The sequence below is a fragment of the Ixodes scapularis genome, unplaced genomic scaffold, assembly GCF_016920785.2.
Source record: "Ixodes scapularis isolate PalLabHiFi unplaced genomic scaffold, ASM1692078v2 PGA_scaffold0__279_contigs__length_252992795, whole genome shotgun sequence".
Taxonomy (NCBI): domain Eukaryota; kingdom Metazoa; phylum Arthropoda; class Arachnida; order Ixodida; family Ixodidae; genus Ixodes; species Ixodes scapularis.
Genome location: NW_024609835.1, coordinates 26,746,305 through 26,765,402, shown reverse-complemented (window position 1 = coordinate 26,765,402; position 19,098 = coordinate 26,746,305). Strand labels below are relative to the sequence as shown.

Below are 19,098 nucleotides of genomic sequence, written 5' to 3'. Positions count from 1 at the left end.
GTCCGGCTTTGCAAAGGCGTACGCGCTGTCGACAAGGCGACCATGGGAACAGGCACCCAGCTGCGAGGTCCTTCCAGTGGCGACTCCCGTGGAAACTACCACTTGAGTCAGAACTCACTAAAGACAGACAGCACGAAAACAACAACAACTCTCGGAGTGTCCTCGTCTTTCACGGTTGCAGCTGGAAACGCGGCGCCTGCGTGCAGTACAGGATTAGGTCAATACCCGACCAAGGCTTGTTAAGCATCTCTTCCTGCATTCGTGCGTGCCGGTGTTATATTTTGGCTGCTCGTCGCCACCTTGGCCCAAGGACGCCTTCCCGAACAAGGGGGCCCCTTGTTCGGGAATGCCACTTCATCTGCCGGCGTCTTATTCATTTCTGCGCTCAAATTTTCGTGATGGCCAAATTAACACTAAATAATTTCGAAAGTAGTTAGTAATTTGAGTAGAAGTTACCTGAAAAAAGTAGTTAAATTAAACTACTAATTACCCAAATAAAGTTGTAATTGAAAGTTACCAAGTTACTCGAAAAAGTAGTTAAACTACAGTAGTTTGAGTAGAGTAGTTGAACTACGTCCAAGTCTGGGTCTGCTGCATGGGGCTTGCTCTTAGTATCGCAAATAACGACCGCGTCTGCTCATAGGTTCGTGTTACCTTACAAACCGAGGGCCACCTTCAACCTCTGGTCTATTCTTGAGCAGCACATAATTCCACCGGGGCTCCTCTGGCTGGTGGTCGCGCAAAAATGCATCGTTCGAACCTGCATATTCCAAGCGAGGTAGGCGCCGAGACGTTGCGGCCCGCTCCCCACCGTCCGCAACAGGCTCCATGATTTCCAATTTCCAGATTTTGCGCTAAGAGTAAAATAGAGCAAACACCGTTTAAACGGCAAGGTTCCGCTCTGATGCTTTGATGCTTCAGGCGCACCCCACTTCCTTCACCTTCAGCGAAAGGAAACAATCACATTTCTTTTCTTTTTCCCAGGGAGCAAGAAGTCTTTGACCCCCAAATTCTAGAAAGACCCTCTGCAACACAGTTACCTCATAACATGTAATTGATCTTACGTAACTGCAACGACGCAGCACTTAGATCGGGCGGGAGTCCCCACATCGCTACGCATGCTCAATCTTTAACAAATGATAGCCGCAGAAAGAAGGACCGGGCACCAATATAAACAGGTCTGCAGATACTGTCACCAAAGGGAGGAGTGCACAAACTTCGGTGTTTTACGTTTTTATTCCACGGGGGAAACACACGCGGTGCAACAACCCTTCCTGGAGCGTCTCGCTAGTTTCGGTTTCCACGGAGCGTCGATCGGAATCTCATCGAAGCGGAGGCTACAGCCTTCCCCCCCAAGACATATCCGCCGGCAATAACGACGAAAGCCGACGCGCGTCAGAGAAAGGCGGCGGTGACGTCACCTTAACCCTACCCTCGGATTGGCCGTTCCTGGGCCGCCGCGGCGAAGATAAATGAACAACGTGTCCCTCAGTCACGGCCCTAGCTAATGGTAGGCGGGCGTCCAGCTGCAGACATCCTTTCCTGCTCTTGCACTCACTCTTGCGGTGCCAAGGCTTCCGAAACCAGTCGCCGAGACCGTGAACCAGAGGCCATCGTCGTTGCCTTTGTTTGTCGTCAGCGGCCGCAAGAGAACCAGTTTCCCTTCGCTTTAGTCCCCGCACACCTCCGCCTCTTCGGTTGCACGTTACGGTTCTCCAGAGATACGCTGACTTGTGTTGTGAGCGGTCGCGTCTATCACCGGCAGCTGTGTCCGAGTTCGTCGTTCCCTGGCACGTCGGCTGAGGAACCGTCGTCGCAATGGATTCGGATGCGGTCTTACTCAACGTGTCCAAGCTGGAAAGTGAAAACTTGAAGAGCGTGCAAGGGATTGACAATGTGGCACTGGACCTATCTACTGCTCTGGATGTTCCTAAGCGTAAGTTATTTATGCGGTTTAATCAACAGCCGACAACTGCGGATAGCGGTTGGAAACAGTTGGTGGTGGGGTATTTTGGGAATGCACACACGATTGTGCTGCAAAAGACTTGCGGATGAAGTAGTGAATCCACAGGAAATATTTCTTATGTATTACTTTGAATGTTTGTTTTTGTTTTATTTACGTGCGGTGCTTTCTCCTCAAGGGGTGGCATAGTAGGCCATTCACAGCCGGACTGACAAGGTTGTTGTTTCTTGTGTTTTAGAATTCTCATGAGGGCAGAACACTTCCAGAAGCAATCAGCCAATGAGAGGGGCTAGGAGAATGGCGTCTAAATGGTTACGTGCTGTCTCAATGAAAGAAAGACGTTCACCCTTTCATTCTACTGAATTTCGCATTTTCATTGAAGTATGCTACCTATCACCCGTCTCATTCTCTAAACTCAGCAAAAGAAGACAAATGATTAGTGGTGTAGTATTTGCACAAATCCTACGCCGCATTGTACAAAGGTTATTGGCGTTTGGCTTGCACTCCTTGTACTCCAGGATTTCAATGAGAGCAAGTCAAAGGACAAGACCCTTTGTCTTGCAGTGGCACTCCTTGAACTCCAGGAGTTCAATGAGGGCAAGTCAAAGTCCCTTTGTCTTGCAGGGGCAACGGGATAGCCAACGTTTACCATTCACAAAAAATCTTGTGCAAACCGTCATTAAAAAAAAAGTGAATTCGCGCACGGTTTTTGATATTAAGGACATAAAGAAAAAAAACAGAAAGTAAAAAGAAAAAAAGAAAAGTTCGAAGTCAGCGACTGAGCTTGTTTTTATTGGCAAAAAATCTCTGATTTCCACTTGCTATGCCAGCCCGAGGGAATGGCCCCGTGGCCATGGCGTTCTGACTGGTTCCTGCACGTGTAGTATGTGGGCGAAGAACCTTGGCAAGCTGCCAATCGTACATACGTGCGCGCTCGCACGAGTAGATGTAGTAGATGCAAGGACCTGGTCAGATTGACTTTGGATCTCGATCGCAGACAACTTGACAACTCATTTTCAGCTTCAGAAATAGAGGGCTTCGCGGCTCCCGAGCGTCTTATCATCACCCCGCAGCCGATAAGGTCGGGGCATTGGCCAATAAGAACGCCGGAGAATGAATCACAAAGCAAGATGCGTGAGCACATATAATAAGTTATGCAATGCGTTTCTAAGGCTGTCGGTGACTGTATACGGCGACTAAGTTTTCCAATATGCGTCTTTGACGCATCAGCACGTAAGGAGGGGGTACGCCAATCAATTGGTAAACATAGATGACGCGCAGGGAAGACGCGATGTCGAGACGACCAAACGCGTGCCGTCATTGCTTGAGGGGTGGGGGAAAGCAAAAGCACGTAGGCGCGTCTGGGGAGTGAACAGACGCACGAGGTCCGCGAAGAGCAGACCAACTTGCACGTCGTACACACTGTTCGGGAGAGCTAGCCGATTCGGTGTGCCATCGAAGCATGCCGAGTGTGTTAGTGCGCCACAGCTCGGAGCACGTGGAACAAAAGCTGGCGCTTCAGAACCCGGGGATCCCGTGTTCAATCCCCACCCCTAGGATGCCCGTTTCGATCCGGATGAGCATCGTACCGGCGTGCGGTCGTATAATAATACTGCATGATGCACGTCAAAGAACCCAGGCTAGGGGTTCTTTGACATGGCGTCTGAAATCTAGCTCGGTGCTGCGGTGTGGCGCCATGATCTTCCCAAGGGTTGCATGTTGCACGTGCCTCGTGCATCGACGCGCGGTGCGCTACTTTTATCTCACCAGCCGGTTTGGCCACGCCACCGCTACCGAGGGAACTTCAAGGCCGGTTGCCACATGCAGTGGAGCGCTGTTCAGGCGTCGTCGGCTACTTATCGTCTGCCACGAGCAACAATTTTGGCGGTGCGATGCAAATCTGGTGAACGCTCCCGTGAGCACGCACTTAGCGGAAAGTCAGCTCTGTGCTTATTGCGCTGCGATGTTTTTGTGAACAGGCCCTTGTTGCACGTGCGACAACCTCGCTGAAGAGCCCTAAGCGTGCATAGCACAAGACGGCACGTGTTGTCGCGTGCACTGCCTTCTGTAAATTAAAGTTATGGCAACGTCACGCATGCGCCGATCGCTTGGTGAGATCGGTTTGTTGTCGGTTCCTATCTGATTGAAATGGCGATGGTTTTTTCTTCTCTCCAAAGTCTGTTGTTGTTTGTTTATCGTAACGCATTACAAGTAAACCTGTTGCTCGTCACTTCCACGCTTTTTCTCGGTGAAGAAAGAATAACATCGCTCATTCTTTCATTTAAAAACAAATTGTGATTTTTTTGTCTGTTGAATGTGTGGCAAACAGGGATATTTAGTTGAATTTTTTTTTTTTTAAATCTGAGGAACAGTTACAACGCCAGCCTTGTTTTCGACCAGACTCGTCTTGTGTTTGCGTCATCGCGATCGACATACCTCAGACGAACAGAGAAGCAAAGGCCGGTCCGAAGTAAGCAACTTAGCAATTCTTATTCCCCCGCGACTTCATCTCAATCCCACCTTTTCTAATGATTACCCTTCTCATCCTTTCCAAACCTGAGAACGATCCGAGTCAACAAGATGTTTGTCTAGCTCACCTCTCAGCCGCTTTTTTTTTTTCTTCGTCTCTGTCAGTTGTATGCAGCCTTTTCTTGAACACCCGTTACACCCTCTTTAAAAGTAACAAAGAAGTTCTGTGCTACTTTTGAGTATCAGTGGTGAGTAATGCACCTAATTACTTTTTGAGTGGGCAACAGTAGCACTACTTAGTTACCTTTTCTTTTTAGCAACGCGCGCACTTGTCTGGTTCAGAGTACTGTCCGTACGAGGCGAGAAACGAGTCGACAGTGTCTTTATGAGACAGGCCACTCCAGTATTCTATAGTCGGTGACAGGTTAAAGGGATACTGAACCAAGGAATTCAGTGTCCATAATAAGTGGCGCACTTTCTTTCCACGAGCCAGCAGCTGCCGATGTGCGCGAGCACACCCAACAAAAATGACGTCAAAGGCCTCCATTCGCGGTTGAGATGACAGTGAAATGTATGGGCTTCGAGCCAAGGGAGAATAAAGACAAGTTTTTCATCTACACAGTGGTGTCTGGCGTAAAAGGTAAGCGATTAATTGGTCTAACAAGCACGTAGCTTTCACTTGTAGAGATGAAAAGCCTGTCTTTATTCTCCTTTGGCCCGAAGCCCATGCATTTCACTGTCCTCTTAAGCGCGAATGGAGGTCTTTGACGTCATTTTCGCTGCGTGTGCTCGCGCATACCGGCGGCTGCTGGCTCGTGGAAAGAACGTGCGCTACTTATTATGGGCACTAAATTCTTTGGTTCAGTATCCGTTTAAGAACCCAGTGTGGAATCCGCCTCGAGCGCGGGCCTTCTGCCTTTGCCAACACTTGGTGGCACGGCGCAGCCTAGGCGAGGCGGAAGGCAGGCAAAGGAGCTCGTGCTGGTGGCGGAGCATCTACTCGGTTCGTAACCTGCCACTCACTCTCTACTTTGTATTCCCTGAGAGCTTGAGAAAGGCCGGACGTGGCTGATCATGTTCAAGCTTCTCGCTTCGAGATTCGTCCTCCAGCCTTCCTATCGGCTAATGACGCAGTCTCATTGACTACGGACGATAATAGGGTGCTCCGGACTCTCCACACCCCTCGTTTCTTAGAGTGTCGGCGACTATAGACACGATCTAGACTGTCGCATGCAAGCACTGAGCGAATCAGTTTTGAATATAAGCACGTTCACGTGTATCGGAATATATTAATATAATTCGCATATCCTTCTTCAGACCTTTTGAGATGAGCGTGTGCTGCTATCAACGGGTGATTAATACCGCCAAAAACAAATCCTTTTTTTTTTGTATTTATTTTTATTAGGAAAGCGGTGTTTTCGATGCCACATTTGTTTTCCCGGATCCGCGCTACTGTGGCGCACGTGTCGTGAGGGTATGTTGTTGTTCCGGACGGACGTCTAATGACCGGTTTTTCTCCCACTACTCCCGTTTTGTTCCTCCTTGGCCTTGGGGCATTTCTCGATTGGGCAGACCCGTCCGGACTCGTGAGCAAAAGAGCGCTCACGCCTACGTCCGCGGCCTTGACATTGAGAAACACGCAGCCCGTCTGGTAAATATCTACCATATAAAAATGTAAAAAAAAAAGACGTAGAATAATGGAGTTATTTCATTTCTATTTCACTCGTTCTCTTTATCTGAACACTCTCTGATGCTCCTACATTCTGCATACTGCCCCGCAATGCGTTTGGAACGCTCACATCAGTCATCATTTAACTTAATGCGTCCCACACTCTGCTTCCCTGTGACGCATCAAGACTATAAAACACGACTTGACCTTTCTAGACATTTCTTATATACCGAGATTTTGTTATCTCCGCACTGGCGAAAGGGGCTCAGATCTTTGCACCGTCACCACATGCGACGTCGGTGCTTGATGGCATTAAAAATAACTTTTCTGTGTTTAAATACGCAGGGACAATAAAGATCTGTGGGAATAAGTATGATTGATAAGTTGATTGCATGCCAATGACGGCTTATATTTGCGAGGGTCGCTTTCGGTACGGAGGATGCTCCACTGCGATCTACACACGCCTGGTTGAGAGCAACTCTTTCTAAGCTTCGGAGGTTTAAAAAGACCGAATTGGAGATTGCTATGGCAACGAATACCTATCAACCAATCGCTTTGGGAGGGTTTGGTCGTCTGTATGTATCTGCTTGTGTCTTGCGACCAGGAAGGGAAGGCAATGGCGCTACTTTTCAAGGATTGAGTGACTATAGATAACTTTTAATGACTCAAATCTGGTGGGCGGGAAAAGTGTATATGGATTGAAGGGGTAAATTTTGGTGCGCTCCATTACTCTTTTGAAGTAAAATGTGAAAATGCGCCAAAGTCGTGTTGGCGGTAACAGTGTGCGCAGTGACATCACATACAACATAATTGCTTCATTTCGATAGATATATAAGATAAGTTTAATTGAACAGACGAAGCCCTGATTCAGTATTTTATTCTCCGTCTTCATTCTTTACGGAGTGGTTCTTTTTTTATTTTTTTAACACTTTTTGATAATGAACTATTTTGCCTATATTGCTACCTTGAAAGATAAGCAGAATAGATCATGGTTTTGAACGACTGTCCTAGTATGTGACACACGAATGTCGGAAATCTATCCTGAAGCACTTTAAAATCCAGTCACATAATTTTATTTTTATAACGAAGTTAATAAAAAAAAAAAGAAATAAAAAAAACATCGTTAATAAAAAAAAAATTGTGAGTAGCGTTCGTGGATTCCACAGCAAAGTGACAGGGAAGGAATACATTTCGGGAGATAAGTTATGTGACGCTCCTTGTGCACGAAAGAAAACAACATAATTGCGTGTTTGTGAAGGATGAGAACAGCCCAAAAGGAATGAGGATTCTACCGTGGATTGTTTAAAAGTGCAGGGCGTGTCAGATATCTACCCTGAAGCATTTCAAAACCTACCCTGTAAAGTTTTTTTTTTTCCTTTTTGTTTTCTGGCAGTGAGGAATGAAAAGAAAAACCAGCTTTGTGACATAATTCTGTCTGACTCACCTTTGCAACTAGATATCAGAGTCACGGTCTCAAGAACAAAAACAGCACGTATACTTATTGCAACCTAACTTTATTGCAAAGGAAGCAACGACGCGCCGTAAAAATAATAATGTTTTATTCAAACGAAGAATGTACATCATAAAGAGCGCGGCACACCAAAGCGAAAGATAGGCTTGTCTGGCGTTGCCCGGAAGCCGCAGGAATATGCACAAAGTCGTCAACCTGAAGCACAAAATTTAAGCGACAAAAAAATGAGAGTTCTCTGAGTGCAAGAATGACAGCTCGTAGTTGGCTTTGTGGCTTTTAGTCAAACGTATTATCAGGCAGCTTATTAAACATGGTTGGGATATAATGAAGTCTTCATGATTTACCGTAATGGGTGCGTACTGTTGGCACGACATAAGAGGAATTGTGCCCCAAAGGCACATTTTTTACACTTTTGATTTTATTTTCGCCGTGCCAAAAATATTTGGCTACCACATTTTGCTCGAATAAAATATGAAAGTAAGGCAAACCGGCGGATTTAAATGACTACCTGACTCTCCCAAGCTCAACCCGTAAAATCACTTAGACGTATGTTTTTAAGAGTACTATTATTGCGGGTTTCCCAAGTGGAATAACAGTTCCCGAACCAACACCTTTCATATCTAGAGCACTAACACAAGACATAAGCGACTAACGTTCTAACAAAACAAGGTGAACGAAAATTAAAACTGTACAAAAGTCATAAAACAATCCGAAGCTTTTTTTAATTAAAAACATAGGCTTTGTGCGATTTGCATGATGAATTGCTATCGGTGTACATTCGAAGGTATGTAACAGATGTTACACTTATTTCAGGTATGCAACACGACTTGCAATCGTCCGTATGAAATGAAATGGAGCCATTCGAAGGTACTATTTTATGAGGATTGTCGTAGCAGACAAGTTGATTTTTGCAGAATTATCTTGTACTTGTTAAGCTTCAAACTACTTGATTAATTTTATAGCATCATCTTGTCATTTAAAAAGAGAAAGAAAGTAATCAGCAATTTTTTAAAATAAGCAGAGTTTCATCAGAGTACTGACAACATTGAGTAAACTTCACAGTGGAGCATAAGTCATTCGCGTAAATATTGAATTAAAGAGGCTATAAAATGTATTCCTTAGGCACCCTACACTCTAAAAATGGTGTTTTATTCTGCATAGCCGGCATCATTTCAAGGGTGCCAAATTCTTCATAGCACCATGTTTTTTTCTTGTTCTTCTTCATAGAGTCGAACGCCATAATCTGGAAACGCTCGGTAAATTAGTTTCAGATAAAATTTAAGCACCTGCCCCGAAAACCATACCAATCCAGCTTACCGCAGAATATATATATATAATGGTTTACTGCGTTAAAAGCTAAGATTCAAAAATCGCGCACAAGCACTTTATTTTTCTCCAGATTTGCATGCAGAGAATTTGACATGTTTTCTAATAGTGCTTGAGTGCCTGAACTTGCCACAAATTCATAATGGCGCTTACTTTAAAAATTATGATTGAACAAGAAATCACTCATTACATTAAGACCATGTCTTCACACTATTTTTTTTATATATATATATACAGAAAACAATAGATATGGGGAGGTCATTAGAAATACCACTTTTGACAAGGTCTTTGTTTAGTGGGAAGACACAGGCACGCTTCAAACAACCTAACCCGTATTTTGAATGATATCATTTAGCAAAAATAGCAAAACACGTCTAATCGGTGTTTCTGCATATACCATCAAATAATATGTTATTAATACACGCACACTTCTTTTGCCTTAAACTAAAAGTAATACTAAAATATACGGTTCTGTTAGCAAAGGAAGGAAAGATAAAAATGTGTCGCATGAAAGGTTGCATTGACAAGCGTGCGTTTACGGCTGCAGTGCACCGCTAACTAGAAAACAAATTGCAAAAATTATCAGCCAGGGATATTGTAGTTAGGTCGAAGTTAAGTGCTATCATGGAATTGACACAACGGTGCGGATTATCTCGTAACTGTCTGATGACAGACCAAGTTTGCATTGAGCTTCGGCGAGCATCGCGAAGCTGACCGGCATACAATTGCCTCTCTAACGAACTGATAAGCGCAGTCGCTGCATTTCTGGTGGCGTTAAACTGCGTGCGCAAAACAACATTATTTGGCGCATGCATAAGGTAAAAAGCAATCTGAAATGGCCGTACAAAGGTTTTGAAGGAATATCCTCACATTTATGGGCACAAATGAAATATGTTTGCGTCGTGTTTTTATCTTCAAATTTCTTGTGCTGTTGAAAAAATTTCTACTCTCGTATTTTTCAGTTCAAGCGTACGTGGACTTTAAAATGTCGCAGCCGTTTTTGTTGCCCTTTGTGCTGAAAGAGTGCCTCCAGAGATACTAGAATAAGTTGAAAATTCCTAGAGAGATGTGATCAACTCAACTTTTTCGCTTGGCGCTTCGTACGCAAAGTCAACGCGTCTGGCATGAATCCGTGGACTGTGTTGGAAAACAAACACGATAAATATGAATGCTCAAGCGAAATGAAGATATTTTAATAATAATAATATCAGTAGCAGTAGTAGTAGCATCATGATGATGATGATGATGATGATGTGCATGGGCATTTAAAGGCTCATCATCCCGAAAAGAAATTAAGAAGATATCTGCAAATAAAAATGATTCCGCCATAGTCTAGACTCTAGAGCGTTCGCTAGCAGTGGGAACAGAAAATGAAGGTTTATTCCTCTTGGCAAGTTTTCCTGTCGCTAGGGATCTCACAAGTTATACGTAATGCTTCGAAGCGCAGAAGCACGTGAGGATAGCTGTGATTACCTCTTCATTTGAATGTGCACTGGCGCCAGTAAAACACTTCCGGAGTAATCCTTCTCGTGTGCGTAGTTGCGTAGGGGATGCTGCACATAAATACTTATGTAAGTCACGACTCAACTCTTATACAGTTCAGTTGAACTCAGGGGTACGACAACAAGATCGGTGTCAACTATTTTGTGTAACGTTGTGGAGGCTAGCGTAGATTTCGCAGTGCTCCAGTGCTTGTGAATGAGGTGCCAGAGCAAGCCATTTAAATAGTTTTAGAAAATATTACGTACAGCACCGTGGAAGGTACAAGGCAGTTTTGGCATTGTAGCACGAAATAGTTGACCCTGGGGGTATAGCAAGTTCCTTTTTTATACGATCGCTCCCAGAAATAATGCGATCTACGGAAAAACTTCGGAGAGATATGAGGACGTAAAAAATTTTCACACAATAATGAACCCTGCAGTACTACACTAATCATAATATTTAGTGGGGGCAAGTGTTTACGCGTTTGCTCAAACACCCAGGAACTGAGACCTCAAAGGAAATGGCTTTTGAGTCATTGCCGAAGGATACACGAATTGCCATGACTACGCAGCGCAAACGCCAACAACGTGTTTTGCTGACTCGATCAATTTTTTGGTGTATCGGTTGCTTGCAGCCATCTTGTGTTCATGACCAGTTCGTGAGGCTCAAGGTGAAAGGGCTTTTTAAGCTGCCGCATTTACCGCTCCAGTGGTATGAGGTGCTAATGAATCTCGCTCGATAAACTCGTTGCACGTCGTCCACAATAGCAATCGGCGAGCTGTGTACAGTTGGCTCAAGTTTATCTCTCTATTCTTCATCGCTCTATCCTTATGAAGGACGATGCAAATTCTACCGCCGTTCCCGAGTTACGCGTCCATAAACAGGCATCAGGTGCTGTCAAGTACAACGACACGCAGGAGCAGAGACGGCATGCGGAACATCCGCCATTTATGTGGAAGCTCTTTATCTCTCTTATAGTATCAAGGACGCTGTATTTGTTGCCGTTTCGATTTTCTTCCTGGTGCTTCTTCTCAATGTAGCTCATTACCGGTGTGTTTCGAAGGGACAAAAAACAACAACAACCGAGATGTGTGTCGGGTATTTTCGTAGAGAAAAACAAGTCCCCGCTCTACGCGAATTGTTCGGCGAACAATGAGTGCGTCGTCAGTTGCTGCGTTCGAACGGAAAGCCCTTATGGCTAGGATGACGTGGGGATATATTTTCAGAATTGTTTTGAAGTGTGTGTATGTGTATGCGCTCGGCGCGCGCGTGCGTCTGTGTGTGTTTATGTGCGCATGCGCGTGTGTGTTGTTTTGTCAAGAGTAATTTAAAAGATAAGTTCATCAAGGGAAGCAAAATTCCTTCACCGCTCTCTTTGTCCATTTCGTGTCAAATAATCCTACATTGATCACTCGCCTGTTATTGACAAATCGGAGTGGTTGATGCATAGAAAGTTCGACAGCCGTGAGGCCGAGCTATTCTCCGTAGACCTATTTGCTTACAGTGCAGCGGGATCTACGCGTTCGGGGGACCACTAAACCATCTCCTTTTGATCACCTGACCCCGCTCGCCCTTTGCGCGTCGGTATGGGCAGGGAGCGTAGTCTCGTGTCGAAGAATGAACGCATGACTTGCCCCTGCCTCCACCGCACTATCAGCTTAGGGGTGAACGGAATGCTATACTGTATTAGAAGATGTATGCCTCATGACTCTATGTGCGGTCAATATTCTTGTGAGGGCTGAAGGCTTGCGCCTTTGCGTTCGATATAATTGCTGATTAAAACGTACAGCGCACAAAGACAGGACAGAAGAAAAAGGAGACACAATCACTATAATTCCGCACCAACTACCCCTTTTTTGATAATGATAATGGTAATCAGACCGTGTTCTGATAGATTAATGATGACAATCAATCCATAAGAAAAAGAAAAGATAACATACATAAATTGTGTCTTTTGCACATTTTTTTATAGACATGTTCCCCACAATAACCCTTTTTATCTTGAAGTGTGACTGACAATGGCGATGCATAGAAAATAAGAAGGAAAAAACCACAGCTGGTGATTACCGACGAAATAATTACGATCGAAGCGTTTACACACGTAGAACATTTATCCCAATCTTAGTTTTTGGCGTATGGATTAGGTAATTTTGGGATTCCGTTTCTCAACATTTGTGTGTCGTAGTTTGTTTTTGGCGTAACTTCCCCGCTACTCCCCCCCCCCCCCCCCCCCCCACACACACACACACACACATACCTTCGGCGCCACGGCTAGGGTAAACGCAACTAGTTTTTGAACGCTGTCCAAAATTCATAAAATCATTCACGTCCATACAGCAAACCAAACGATCCAATATACTACAGTGGCACACAATAAAAATAGGCTTTATAATGGATGGATTGTCATTAGTATCGACGTATTTCATTGGGTGCTCAAGGCAATATTTTTATAGCCACAAATTTCACGAGGGCCTAAATGTTCTAGCAGAATTTTGTAATTTAGGCACTCAAAATTCCTTGTAAAATATATGAATTAGGGTGCCTTCATGTGCGCTTTTCTTAGGGTGGAGACATCTGGCCATTTTGTCCCACACTTTTATTTTTATTTTTTGTTCGGAAGCGCGTGAAAGAGCGTGTCCCAGCGCGCGTTTGTGGCGCTGGCTGTGCTATGGGGACATTTTGTTTTCGTCGATTTATTTGTATTTTACCCGTGAGCGCGTGCTGTCGGCATCGGGTACTACAAAGGGTGGCATCGCCCTAAGCAGAGGGACATTGAGGCACCCTAATATAAATACTCGAAGAACCATTTTTTCTGCGTAACTTTCCCAAGCACTTAGTAGGGCTGCCTCAGTAGACTGAGGCAGCGAAGCCCAAATTAAGAAGCAGTTATGCAGTTATAGTTGAAAATCAGTTAATCGCGTAGAAAGTACATTGGGAATATTGAAATTTGTCTGTAATATTTAATTTCACCGACATTTTTTTTTTTGTGGAATACTGGCATTATAGCTATTTCCATTAGCTTATGAAAAGACACCTGTAGCCAAAGGGAGATTAAATCTATATGTTAGCACTGGTGCCAACAAGTGAACAACGTGCTTTACCGATCATACTTGTATGACATACTCGCCACTAGGTGGATCGGTGGCCGAACGTTCTAGCGCACACCAGCTCGGAGCACGTGGAGCGAAAGCTCGCGCTGCAGATCCCAAGATCCTTGGTTCAATCCCCGCCCCTGCCCGTTTCGAACTGAATGATCATCGCACCGGCGTGCGGTCGTGGGGGAGATCGGTGGCCGAGTGGGCTGAAGCGCACACCCAGCTCGACGCGCGTGGAGCGAAAGCTCGCGCTGCAGAACCCCGGGATCCTGGGTTCGAGCCCCCACCTTTGCCCGTTTCGATCTGGATGAGCATCGTACCGGCGTGCGGTCGTATATCACTACTGCGTGGTGCACGTTAAAGAGCTAGCGGCTGTACCGCACTGGCTAAATTGGTCACCTACAGCTGAGACACCAGACGGCCATTGGGACTGACTAACTTCATGTCTATCAACAACTCAATTATTTACGCGTCACAACTTGGACGGATAAGTTTACTGAAAAAAAAACAAAAACAGTGAGTGTGCACGCGAGCTGGTGATAATTATTCATAACGTAAGACCTTAGACAGTGGTGCGGATAAAATTTGGCAACTTTCAAGTCGACTTGAAAGTTTTTTTTTGTTTTTTATTATTTCACACCACACTCTTGGGTGCTATATTATGATTAACTTTACTGGTATAACTAGTAGTATGCCTTAGAAACATATCGTCCGTTCAACGGTAAATTGAAAGTCCGCTTTTGTGTCTCTTTTTAAAGTCAAACAGCGACGAAGCAAAATGACATTATCAGGTCCTTCCGACACCGGATCAAAAATGCCGACTGTCGCGTGTATGAACGTCTGTCGCCAGTGTTATACTACGTCAGAAGCTGCCCACAACACAACGGCGGCGTTCACAAGCCACAGGCGCGTAAGCAAAGTCCTCGTGACGAGAACCGACGAATGGCCAACATGGCAGCGTTTCTGCAAGACGGAAAAAAGAGTGTCCATACCCTGAGTCCGACTTTCGAGGGACTTCGTAGCCTCTGACAGCATGGCAAAGTAGGGCTATTTTGACTGGAGCGCGTTTTTGATGGCGTGTTTACCGCGCACTAAAAAAAATTTATCCCTACATTTCCACCTGATGACGTCATAACAGTGTCATGTTTCTGACCGCCGCGATCCTGGCGGTGTCACAGAAGCAAACGTTGATGCGGCAGAGGCCTGCTCTGCTGCGGACCTCTCTGTGGCCAGACAGTTGACAGAAACCAAAGCAGACACGAGTTGGGACGCCGCGATGACAGCGACCCCTGAGTCCGCTAACCTTTTTCGACAGCTATTCTACACGACCAACCGCCAGGGTTGGGTCATCCGACAGCATGACATAGTCGACTCCTGTGACGTAATCTGTTGCCACTTCGGGACCAGTTTCGCTTTATGGACGCAAAAGGACGGTAAGTACATCGTTCAAAAACCCGTTTCAGGCACCTTTGCATTGCAGAGAGGCTGATGCATCGCTGCATCCGGGAAATGTTTTGCACACCACGCATGAGAGCTGCAATGCTCAATCGTCTGCCCTCTTTGTATGCGAGAAAGAGGGAAATGAATCACAGATGGAAATTGTGTGGACGCTGTCCGGCATTTGCAAATGAGTAAGATTGTAGTACTTCTCATAATAACCTTGCTCGTGAAACGAAATAAATCGAATATGAATAAATCGAATAAGCTATTTGTTTTGAAGTTCAAGTGCTATTTCACGCACGATGGACAGTCGGCTGTGTAGGAAGTTCCTACACAGCAAACTGTCTAGCCGGTGTGAAACACCACTTCAACTTTCAAACAAACACAAGGGCTGGGTTCGATTAAAAATTTAACCCGATTAATCGGCACACTTTAATCGATCGATCAATCGATTAATTGGTTTCGCTCATTTACATACATAACATACAAAAGAGGACACATTTGTATTTCTTGCTTTGGCTGATTTTTTTTTACTGTATGACTGATAAACGACGCATTGTATATATTTTCAAGTAGAGTTAAACTTTGATGTGTTTTTGAGAAGAGTCCAAAGAGGTTCCCGCTTATTTTTCCACTGGTGGATGCAGAGAAGTTCGATGATATCCGCCGGCAGGAACGAGCTCATTTGCTTGTTCACAGTAGTAGCTGCTGCGCTAAACAGACGCTCGCTTGGCGTTGAAGTGGCCGTGTGAGATATAATCTTCCCGCCTTTCTGTGGGTGGCATGACTTCGCACCTGCAGCTTAGGTTACATTTATCTAAATTTTGTCCTTCATATTAGCGTACATCTCCACGTCTCGGAAGTGTCTAATACTGAAGCAAGTAAACTTATAAGTTCCTCTCAAGGAACTTATCAGTTTAAATTAAGCGTTGCTCATTTGTCCTCGACCCAACTAGACCCAACCAAATGCCGATGAGGGCAAAGGGGGTGAATACTTGTTTACCCCGAATTTCCGAGTAGATTAGGACGAAAAAATAAAATAAAAATAGTAACTTATTTTGGGCTTTTTATCCTCTCGGACAAATCCTCCGCCGTTGCTGCGCGCAGTTTCGACTACTGTGGGCTCTGCATTTTTAGGAGGGTGCCCAGCGATTTTCTTCAAGGGTATATGGACGGCGTTTGGTGTGAGCCGGGGAAAGGCCACGCCGGGCCCCCGGCTGTCGACATTTAGGCGTCGTCCTCTCTTTTTGTGCTCGCGCTAGTTTCAAGAGAAACTCAATCGGCGGAATGTCTAAAGTTGGCCCCGTGGATGTCTAGTCAATTATCGAGCTAAAGCGCGAGACACCATGCGCGTCAAAACTCTCCGTTCCGACATGCGAACTGTCGGAACGACGGTCGGAGGCGAGAGTTTTCGTCGCACCGGAGCGTCAGACGTCGGGTTCCGGGATGCGACCAACTTGCCAGATATTTGCAGCACCGCCTTCCGACTGCCCGAGGGCCGCGGCCTATGGAAACACGGATGGCGCGAACTTTATGCTGTCACGTGAAGATAGGCCCGATTGGGAGAAGAGGTCGCGAAGTGGAGGCTGTGGACGCCATGGAGTTTTCTCGCGCGCACAAAACGAGCTGCTGATTTCGCCCGTCCACAGCAAGCCGTCCTTCTGGGACCGATCGAGGCCCAAATATACTCCGTTCCACCTCTGGATGGCCAACAGCGGACGCTTCGAGCCATCCCAATGCCGTGCGAGTGCCATGTGAACTTCGGGAGAGAAGAAGGAATTCGGGGGGTGCACCGCGTGCTGAGTTCGCTGGGTGGCTCCTACGGTCCGCTGCGCTCCATCGTGATTAAGTGACTTTGAGCAAAAAATTTACATCACGTAAGATCTTCAAACATGCTCATTTTAATGGAATATAATAACGAATGTTTTTAACTCGTTTTGCTTTGTTTCGTCACAATCCAACCGATTAACCGGTTAAAAAAAAAAAGATGGCGATTAAAGCATTGATTGATTAATCGGAAGGTTAATCGTTCAGTCGCCCACTCCTGGAGAAAGAACACGCTGTGTAAGGTAAATGCATCGTAGACCGTGGTAAAAATTTACCAGTTGTTAACTTTCTGTCTGGGAACTTGCGCATGAGCTTATTGCGCGGCCGATGGCACGGTTCCAACAGGCAAACATGCAACCTCTTCTATGAATTTCGTATTCCTCTGCCGCAACCGACGTTGCCTGTCGGGCGGAGAAAAGCTGAAGACACTTTTCTTAGCCAACATGAGGAAAGTAACAGCAAAAAGGGGACCTTCCTTGTGTTGGATACTGTTACCAACACGCTCGTTTTGTATACTTTACACGTTTATTGCGTTGAAATGTTCTCTAGGAAGGCCACTGGAAGTCGCTCACTCAAAAATTGCGAGGGAAACTATTGAAACAAAATATGCAAAGACAGGCAGAAGAAGATCGATACTAAGAAGACACGAAGTACTTACATTGGAATTTTTATTTCGAAAACGCACAGCGAACTGCGTCGCTGTAAAGGTGGATTAATGGTCTTGGGTTAACCAGCTTTTTGGGCCTTATTATTTTTTTACTTTCAATCTGCTCCCTCTACGTGTTCCAGCAGAAACGAACGTGTTGCCTCTAAAAGAAGGGAACGCGTCTCATGTCCTATTTGTGCTCTTCTACGTGAAATTCTGCTAGCATCCTTGTGTAAAAAGAAATAATAACCAAACAAAATGTTGACAAAGAAAAAAATTACGGGTTTTTCTGTTGGCTGTTTTTAAAGAGAAAGCGGTGAATGGCGCGTTTTCCTGTGCGACATGCTGTCGTACTGTTTATTATGGGTGCTTGTGTATCTGTGTGTACGTTTGTGCAGAATTCATTTGCTACAAAATAACAAATGCACATTCCCGCAACAATAAGCGTTGCTTATCGGTGGGCCAGCCGGTGCTGCATTTGAGAGTACATGCACTCAAAGAAATGCCTGAGCTCCTACTTACCCGTAAAACACTCGAAGAGCCAATATCTGCGATTCACAAAATCAGCTTAGCGAATGATGAGGCGGAACACCCGTTCAGACCTAAAAATGAAGTCTGCGCTTTTGCATTACGTAATGCAAAGCGTCATACTTGCATTGCGTAATGCCACAGCGCAAACTTAATTTTGAGGTCTAAACAGATGTTCCGCCTCATCAATCGCTGAGCTGATTTTGTAGATCGCAGAGATTGGCTCTTCGAGTGTTTTGCGGGTAAGTAGACGCGCAGACATTTCTTAGCATGTGGTTGCGTTCGACTTTCGACATGATTCGGCGCAGCATGTGTTGCGTAGCTTCTGTTGAAATAGACATTTTTCCTCATTACCCAACCATCAAAGCGAATAACAGGAATGTAGGTACACGGGCTACCCGCGCTGGCGTCTGCAGGAAGCAAAAATCTAAAACAAATGGCACTTGGCACGTGTGTCCCTCAACGCTTTAGTTTGTTGATTTACATCGAATCTTTTAAACAGCGAAGGCGACCAGGACACAGCGCGTGTACGTATCCGTTCCCAGCATTTTCCGTGGTGCTTGGGAATTTAGCGAACTTACTGCAGATAAGGAAATCACGTTCGAAACATCGTCTATGCTGAGAGTGGCGCGATGGCTCGGTGTATGTATTTTCGTCTTTTCATCTGATTAAACAGATGAAAGTTAGCGCACAGTGGCGTCCAGTTCTCCTCCTTTTGTCATGCGTTTTCGAGCACTGCCATCCGTTCTTTAATGAACTTTGGCGCTGTGAAATATCCCCGATAAAGAATTATATACGAGTGTAACTTTGCATATTGGCGAAGCAAGCACTTTTACGATCAGTCGTAACTGATAAATGCATAAAAAAGTTTTTTTTCTTTTTTAAAGGCATTCGCTTACTTGCAAGGCAAACGACGCCCAGCTAGCGGTTGTTGTGCGTAAGATCTCGCTTAAAGAGAGAACCCGTTTTGCAACGCAAAAGCAGACGAAAAACACGCCATTTAATCACCTAACGTCTAACTTGTTTTAATCTTTATATGTGCGTGCAAGAACGTGTAGCGTGGTTTGCGCAACTCAGCTTGGCAGCACGTGGAGCGAAAGTATAGTGCTTCTTAGAGTCCTTGCATCAGATGTCACTTCTGTACATGCTACCGAGCAACGTGTTCGACATATAAAAAAAAAC

General features: G+C 45.2%; 1 protein-coding gene across 1 annotated transcript in view; it reads left to right on the top strand.

The window, feature by feature from the left end:
* Positions 1 to 1,604: 1,604 nt before the first annotated feature.
* LOC8035401 (ATP-binding cassette sub-family G member 1) overlaps positions 1,605 to 19,098 on the top strand; it is a 57,085-nt gene continuing 39,591 nt past the window's right edge. The window contains exon 1 of the mRNA XM_040503623.2: positions 1,605 to 1,936. Within this exon, the coding sequence (XP_040359557.2) occupies positions 1,819 to 1,936 (118 nt within the window). The 5' untranslated portion in view covers positions 1,605 to 1,818. The remainder of the gene's footprint in view (positions 1,937 to 19,098) is intronic.